Raw genomic sequence first — 7,953 nt, 5'->3', positions numbered from 1 at the left:
TTTGATTCTTGACTATGAAGTCTACATATGACATCTTTTATAATGTTGAAAGGGTGGACGCTCCTACTAGACTAGGGTTTTATTGTACACAAACTGAGAGATAAGAGAGCAGATCCATGCTGGAGACCTGACTCAGAACTCAAAGAGCAACAGCCGAAGAAGGTGCGGAAATCTCCAATACTGTTAGCAGGCTGGCTGTGGGATCTCTGAACACAGTGGAAACCAGAGCTCCCTGGGGATGGGAAGGGTTGGGACAGCCCATGTATGTGCTCTGCAAGTAGATCTTAGTTCTCGACTCTTGGTTTGGGACTCTCCATCCAAAGCAACTTCTGCGAAAAGCCAAGACGTTAGTTACTCATGAAGAGTGAAAAAACCTATGCCTCTGCATCTCCAAGTTTGCCTTTGTCACTGGGCTCTTGTCGCCGATACAACAGGGGCTGCATTCCAACTAAGGGCCACTACTACACAGAGCCACTGCCCCGGTTTGGATTTCCCCGAACACAGGGACATGTGCAGCGGACAGCTCCACTTCCAGTTTCTTTTGTTTTATCCTGCTACGTAACACGCTTCTCTACAAAATCTGGGGCTCCCCGAACAGCAGCACTGGTCGGTTTCAATTGTCACGGCTGTCTATATGAGCATCCGCCATACCTTTTTCATTATCTTGTCCGTTACTTCTTTCGGAATTCAATCCTCTGAGCGACATTCTGAGCTCCAAATTTTTTGACCAGTGCACTTCTAGTGTCTTCATCGTCCCTTTGCAAATCTAAGTCATCCTGTCGGGACCAGATGGGATACCCGTCAGGCCTCTGTCCAGTCTCTAAGAAGGAGGAGGTAGCCTCCAGCTCACCACTGTTTTTCAGGAAGGCCTGTGTAACTGTTGATAGATCCAAGTTAAACTTTTCCATTAGCTGCCGGATGATCTTAATGGCAGTTCCCACTTCCTGGGTAGAAACTTTTGGCTCCTCTTCCTCCTCATCTGGCTGTGTTTCTGAATCTTCCTCAGGTGTGGGCGGATCATCATCACACATCGTTATATGAATTTCAAAGTCAGGGCTCTCACTCACCTATAAAGAATAAGGAGAGAGAGCAGCTCCTGCTTAATAACCCTTGAACTTCTGCAACACATATCTTCACACAACCGTCCCAGTGGGCTCCCTTCGGTTCCTCCCATATACCTTATATGTATCATGCTGACACATGTACATACACATATGTGGATAATATGTGGAAGGGCAGTATGCTGTGTACATCTATACATATATCCTTAAGTGATTATGAAATGTATGTGTGAGAGAGAGAACATGTGTAAACTGTACAACGTTGCTTCCAGATTGGAAGTTCCCTAAGAAGAGGAACCAAGCTGTGTTCATTACTACAGCTCTAATGCCTAAAAGCACTTGGAACTGAGCACTTAAAACTGCTGTGACTAGCCAGGCGGCGGCGGTGCACGCCTTTAATCCCAGCACTCGGGAGGCAGAGGCAGAGGTAGGCAGACCGCTGTGAGTTCAAGGCCAGGCTCGTCTACAAAGTGAGCCCAAGGCAGCCAAGGCTACACAGAGAAACCTGTCTCAAAAACAAAACCTGCAGTGACTCTACCAGGGTTTCCAAGCTGCATTTAGGTAGATCACAGAGCATGCTATGTGAGAGCCATGTCTAAGAACTACTGTGAGATTGACAGTTGAAGGAAAATGAACAAAATATCAAATAACCAAACAATACACAAGCTACAAAAGGTGACAGTCCCTTACTTCTGGTAATCCTATGCATTCATACATTCACTATTTATAAAGACTTAACTTTCTTCTTTTATGCTGAACACTAGGTGGATACATCCTTGTAATCCCAGCATTCCTGGATGAAGGATCACCCATAACCTCAGGGCAGCTTTGGGTACACAATGAGAAGATGTTTTATGTAGTCCAGCTGCCTTAAATTTGCTATGTACTAAAGGATGACTTTTTTTTTTTCTCCCTCCCTTTTTTGAATTAATTTTCAAGTATTTTTAGATTGTTTTATATGTATAGATATTTTGCCTGCATGTATGTTATGTGTACCATATGCATGCCTGGCGCCAGAAAAAGTCAGAAGAGAGCAACAGATACTTGGGACTGGAGTTTCAGATGGTTGTGAGCTGCGGTATGGGTGCTGGGAATCAAACCTGGGTCCTCTGCGAGAGCAACACGTGCTCTTACCCTCTGAGCCAACTCTCCAGCCCCACCCTAACTCCTGAGTCCTGTCCTTTGCCTCCCAAGCACTGTAACCACAGGCATGTTCTGCCACATTCCCTGGGACAGTGTGTCTTTTTTTTTTTTTTTTTAATCTGAGACAAGGTAGCCCAGGATGGCTTCAGAGATAATAGTCAAGGATGGTATTGAAGTCCGGCTCCTGCTGCCTTCATCTCTTAAGTGCTGGGGTCACAGACAGACTAATACCACCATGACACCTGAGCCAGTATCATTAAGAAGAAAGGGTGGGATGTGGCTCGGAGTGTACTTCAGTCACAGGGTATTGCCTGGCGTGTGTGCAGCTCTGCACTGAGGCCTCAGTACTAGACAGGATATTGCCTGGCGCATGTGCAGCTCTGCACTGAGGCCTCAGTACTAGGGGAGAACACATTTAAGCAGGACACAAAGGCCAGCCTGGGTTACAAGAGACCTCAGAAGAAAGTAAGGAAGGTGGGAGGGAACAAAAAGCTGAATTATAACCATTGTCTTCTTTTGTTTTGTTTTTTTCCAAGACAGGGTCTCACTACATAGCTCTGGCTGGCCTGCCTCTGCCTCTCCCAAGTACTAGAACTAAAGGCATGTGTCACTTTGCCTGGTTCTATAACCACTTTCTTTTGTGTTAATAAGCCAAATTAATTCAGGGCCAGCAAGATGGCTGGCTGGGCAGGATAAAGCACCCACTGCCAAGCCTGATACCTGAGTTCTCTCTCCTGGATGTACATGTTAGAAGGGGACAATGGGCTTACTATCCAATAAGTAAAACTATAGTAAAGATTTTCAATATTTTAAAAAAGTTAATTCACAAGTCCAGCAGGGGGGTGGACACCTGTAATCTCAGCCCTCTGGGAGACAGAGGCAGGTGGATTGCTGTGAGTTTGAGGCCAGCCTGGTCTACAAAATGAGTCCAGAACAGCCAAGGATACACAGAAAAACCTTGTCTCAATGGGAAAAAAAAAAAGTTAATCCATAGGATTGCTTTGGTTTTGGTTTGGGTTTTGGTTTTTAAGACAGGGTTTCTCTGTGTAGCTTTGGCTGTCCTGGACTCACTTTGTAGACCAGGCTGGCCTCACACTCACAGCGATCCACCTGTCTCTGTCTCCTGAGAGCTGGGATTAAAGGCTAATCCTGAGGAAAAAAAAACACAAATATAATTTGGATAAAAAACTTAGTCATCATCATTAATTTGCAGCACCTATCTTTCTCAAAAGCTAGGTGGGATTCAAAAAACATATTTTAAAACAGAATAAATACAGAAGAAGAAAAATATTTCCAAAGCTGTAAGCACACAGGATTTTAAATGCTTAAACAAAAATTACCAGATAAATTTGAAAGTTAGATTTTTGCTGAGAAGCATAAGCACATTCTAAAACAACCAAATAGTTTTAACTTTGAAAAGCACTGAAGTCAAAGCATTCAAAGCAGGGTACTTTACACTGTTAAAAAATACAACTGTCCCACGGGATATGTCTTTAATCCCAGCACTCAGGCAGACCTGAGACAGGCAGTTCAAGGTTAGCCTAGTCTACATTGCAAACTCCAAGCCATCCAAGTGAGACCCTGCCTCAAATCAAGCAAAAGAAAAAATATTTGTCCCTGTTCAGTGTGATTTCCCCACCAAGCCACTCATCCTATCCTGCCAAACACTAAAAACTTGGTGAAGCCTAAGTCCAGTTCACATCTATTGTCTCTCTTCCTCCATCTTAAACTTCTCTCTGACATTCTTGGCCTCGGGTGGATGAAAAAAACGTGAAAAAAAAATCATTTAACCAAATGAGAATGGCGGCAAAGGGGGAGGAAGAGTAAAGTGAGTTAGTTTACCACAGCTTCCTCAAACTCCCGGGAGGCTTCCTCAAACAGCTTTTTGACGGCTTCATCATTCTCCTTGGCCTCTCCCTTCACACGCTCTTCTTCAGGCAAGTCTGGCGGTCTCTTGTTCTGTGGTTCTAGTAGAGAAAGGAACAGCAGATCAGTGCGACTCCCCTGCACGAACCATCTGGGTCAGTTCTGTGTGTACAGTTTGTTCTTGTTGTTGTTGTTCTTAGAAAAAATACGTCTTTGTCATTCAGAAGTGTACCAAGAGCATAAGATAGGCACACCTGATAATTCTCACGCTTGTTTCCAAAAAACAAGCCACAACCCCAACACTCAGGAGCCCGATGCAGGAAGGACAATTTTGAGTTAAGAGGCTAGTCTGGGATTAAGTTCTAGGCGGAGTAGAGTGAGGACAAGATGATGTTAGGTGTGGTGGAGAAAGTTTATTGTAGATTTGAGGGAGAGCACAGCCAGAGGCATCTAGAAGGGTCTAGACTGAACTGGGCCGTGAGAAGAGAGAGGGAGAGGGAAACAGAGAGAGCACCTGGGAACCCAGAGACCAAGAGACTGGCACAGCCAAAATGGCTAGGTCACGTAGGAATCAGAGACAATGGGGAGGAGAAGCCCAGCCCAATCCCTCAGGCTGGAGAGGTTGAGGATGGGGGTAGGGGGTGGGGTGTGTCAGCCAGGACGACAGATAAGGAGAGACACTGGGAGAACCTGGCAGCCTGGTCCACTTTGCTATGTTAAATAGGCACCTACACTAGCCTTGTCCTGTCCTGGGTTTGAGACCTTAACACAGGCCAGCCAGGGCTAAAATGCATGGCCCTGCTAAAGAAATAAAATAAAATTCTGACCACCAGGCTGGCCTTGTGCTTAAGGAGAAATCAGTTCCTATATTTGCCTGCGTCTGCCTGTGCTCCCAAGTGTGGGTGCCCACAGAGCCAGCAGAGGGCATCAGATTCCCTTGAGCTGGAGTTCCACGCAGCTGTGAACCAACCAGCTGAGGGTCCTCTGACCAAGCAGAAAGACCTCCAAATCAACAAATCTTTCTGGCCCTAAAAAATGTCTTCACCCTTTTAGGTTTCATGACAATATCATGCTGTATTATATTTTTAAGATTTTTTTTTTATTTTAAACTATGCATACATGTGTGTTGGAGGAAGTGTTATGTGCACATGTGAGGACATGTGAGCATGGGTGCTGGAGAGGGTCTGAGATCCCCGGATCTGAGTTACCGGTAGCTGTGAGTTCCCCGAATGTGAGTGTTGACACCTATGGCTGTCTTAACATCAAGCCATCCCTCCAGCTCCACACGCAATATTCACCCACAGTTTCTTAGCCGTTTCACGCTTTTAATTTGCATGTTTAAATATCTTTTCATTAAAGCATTATTTTAGCACACAAGTTGAATTCTTTTTAATTTTCAGATTTCTAAATGCCATGCCAGCACTTCCAAGATTGATGATTTTTTTTTTTCCTTTTCTTTTCTTTTCTTTTTTGGGGGGTGGTTTATTTGAGACACGGAATCCCTGTGCAAACCTTGGCCATACTGGAACTTGCTCTGTAAACCAGGCTGACCTCCGAGACTCAGAGATCCACCTGCCTCTGTCTCCTTGAATGCTGGGATTAAAAGCGTGCACTACCACCACTGGGCATGATCAATAATTTGTAATCAAAGGATCCTAGATGACGACCACCCAGACATGTGGCTATGACCTCATAGCCGGAAGTATCTCTACATTCACTCTAGCCAAGCTACTTTACACTCTTTGTGGCCCGGCCACTCTCCCACCTCAGGGCTCTGGCACTAGCTATTTCTTTTGCTTGCAATACTCTTGCCTGGGCGACCTCCTGGGCTGCCTTTTCACTCTTTGGTCTCGGCTCAAACATCAATTTACCAGTGACCCTTCTTTTACCCTATAGCAAATGACCTCTCCTCAACCCTTACCGGATTTAGTTTTCTCTGTAACACTTATTCACCGCCCGGCTAGCATGCTACGCTCAAAAAACACACACGCTCTTCATCTGCCGTTACAGTCCAACTGGACAAGTGAGTCTGGCACTCAAATATAAGTTGAATGAATGAATGAATCTGGAATGTCACTTTACTAAAACCAAAAATTTTAAGCGTGCTGAAATAGAGAAATAGATTTTGATCTTCCCAGCCAGGAAAACAGAGGTCGGGAGAGAGCACGCCTTTTTAAAAGAAAAGGATCTGTCATTTAAGCTGTCAATATCAGTTACACAGAAAAGGAAGCTATTTTAGCCAGACACGGTGGCTCAACTGTGTCATTCCAGTACCCTGGAGACTGAGGCAAGAGGGTAGTCTCTAGAACTTGGAGGGCCAGCCTGGGCTACGCAGTGAGACCCTGCCCCCAAAACAAACTAACACCACGACTTAAGTTAGAAAGCAACGCTGTGCGCTATATCCTTCCTACCCATAGCCAAATCCCAATCTCAAGTGCTTGGAAATTCACCTCGCCTAAGGAAGGAAAATCACAAAGTAACCTTACTTCCTATATGGAATTAAATTATTCAAGTAAACCATTCACTTAAACATTCAATTAAACCAAAGCATGGACACAAACTAGTCTGTCATGTCTTTCACATAGCTTATACTGAACAGAACAGAATTTAAGCTACAACTTAACCCTTTCCCAAAAAAAGGACGGGGGAGAAGGAGGAGGAGGAGGAGGAACAAAAAAGAGGAAGAGGAGGAGGAGGAAGAAGAAAGGAGAGAAAGAACGAAAGAAAGAGAATGAGGAAATCTCTGAAAAAAAAACAAACAGATCACACTGTTACCTCCTGGAGGAAAAGTGGATAGCTGGTGGGTAGGAAGGATAGACGTTTTTCATATGTACTGTACTCTGTTCCTTTTGAAGTCCCAGCCATTCCGGAGGCTTCGGCACTAAGGGCATTTCAGCTACAGAGTTGGGGACAGCCTGGGCAACAGAGCGGCAGCCCAACTTCCCCGCCCTCCCAAGCCCAAACCAATCAACAAACAACATCCAGTCATTAGGAAGGAAAAGTTAATGAGCAGATAAATTAAAGCCAGAGAGCAAGAAATAAGAGGAAACGGTGGGCTTTCACTCGGACCTCAACAGAGGAGAGGGGCTGAGCTATGCCACCAATGGCGCCAAAGTGGACCCTGATGGGCGGGCAGCCCAGGAGATGCAAGCCTCACCTCCGCTATCCGCCGCCTCCGGGTCCTGCTCCGCCTTCCTCTTGAGCTTCTGGGAGGATGGGCTGACCGGGGCATCCCCGAGCAGGTACTTGTGCTCCTGGCCCCGGAGATGCTTGAGGTACCGGTCCTTGAGCGACTGCCAGGAGTGCTGCGTGAGCGAGCTCTTCTCCATCGCTTTCCACAAGGCGTTGCCTGTGACCGAGCTGGGCGAGCGGGCGTTTTCCTTCACATAGGTCAGGATGGCCACGTCGTCCGCGTCTGTGTAGGCGATGCGCCCGGTCAGGGGCTGCGGCTCCGGCTCCGTGGAACCCTCGGTGGAAGCCCCGGGTTTAGTGTCCGGAGCCTGCTCGGTCAGGCCCAGCCGGTAATCCTCCAGTTCCAGCCTCTCGTTGCGCTCCACGCAGTCTAGGATGTACTGCGTGGAGATGAAGTCGCCCGAAGCTTCGGCCAGCGTCTCCCCGGGCTGAGCCAGCAGGACGGCCCCGGGCTCCTGCACCCTGCACACCGTGCCGCCGCCATGCAAGATGAGCGTCGACAGCCGGCGCTTAGCCTGGCTGGGCCGCACGTAAAACGACATAGCGCTGCCGTCTCCCCTCACAAACAGAGTGGAGGAGTGAGTGGGACCATTGGGGTCTTTACCCAGATCCATTGCTTCGGCCATAGCTATCGCTCCGCGCCCCAGACTGGCTTCCCCGGATAAAGCCAAGGAGAGTCTAGCGTCAGAGC

At 46.9% G+C, this 7,953-nt stretch overlaps 1 protein-coding gene across 1 annotated transcript; it reads right to left on the bottom strand.

Annotated features, from left to right (window-relative positions):
* Positions 1-630: 630 nt before the first annotated feature.
* Terf2ip (TERF2 interacting protein) lies at positions 631-7,898 on the bottom strand. The gene is made up of 3 exons (XM_051168979.1): positions 7,228-7,898; positions 4,047-4,171; positions 631-1,067 (listed from the first exon to the last, which is right to left on the bottom strand). The coding sequence occupies exons 1-3, from the start codon at positions 7,886-7,888 to the stop codon at positions 672-674; spliced, it is 1,182 nt and encodes a 393-aa protein (XP_051024936.1). The 5' UTR covers positions 7,889-7,898; the 3' UTR covers positions 631-671.
* Between the last annotated feature and the right edge of the window lie 55 nt (positions 7,899-7,953).

The sequence above is a fragment of the Acomys russatus genome, chromosome 26 (assembly GCF_903995435.1).
Source record: "Acomys russatus chromosome 26, mAcoRus1.1, whole genome shotgun sequence".
Taxonomy (NCBI): Eukaryota; Metazoa; Chordata; class Mammalia; order Rodentia; family Muridae; genus Acomys; species Acomys russatus.
This window is presented reverse-complemented; position numbering and strand designations above follow the sequence as displayed.

Excerpts from the sequence above, each read along its gene's own strand:
- Terf2ip (XM_051168979.1), bottom strand. The coding sequence starts at position 7,888 with ATGGCCGAAGCAATGGATCTGGGTAAAGACCCCAATGGTCCCACTCAC. Across the intron at positions 4,172-7,227 it reads GGAGGCGGCGGATAGCGGAG|AACCACAGAACAAGAGACCG; the intron begins GTGAGGCTTGCA and ends TTTCTCTACTAG. Across the intron at positions 1,068-4,046 it reads GGGAGTTTGAGGAAGCTGTG|GTGAGTGAGAGCCCTGACTT; the intron begins GTAAACTAACTC and ends TATTCTTTATAG.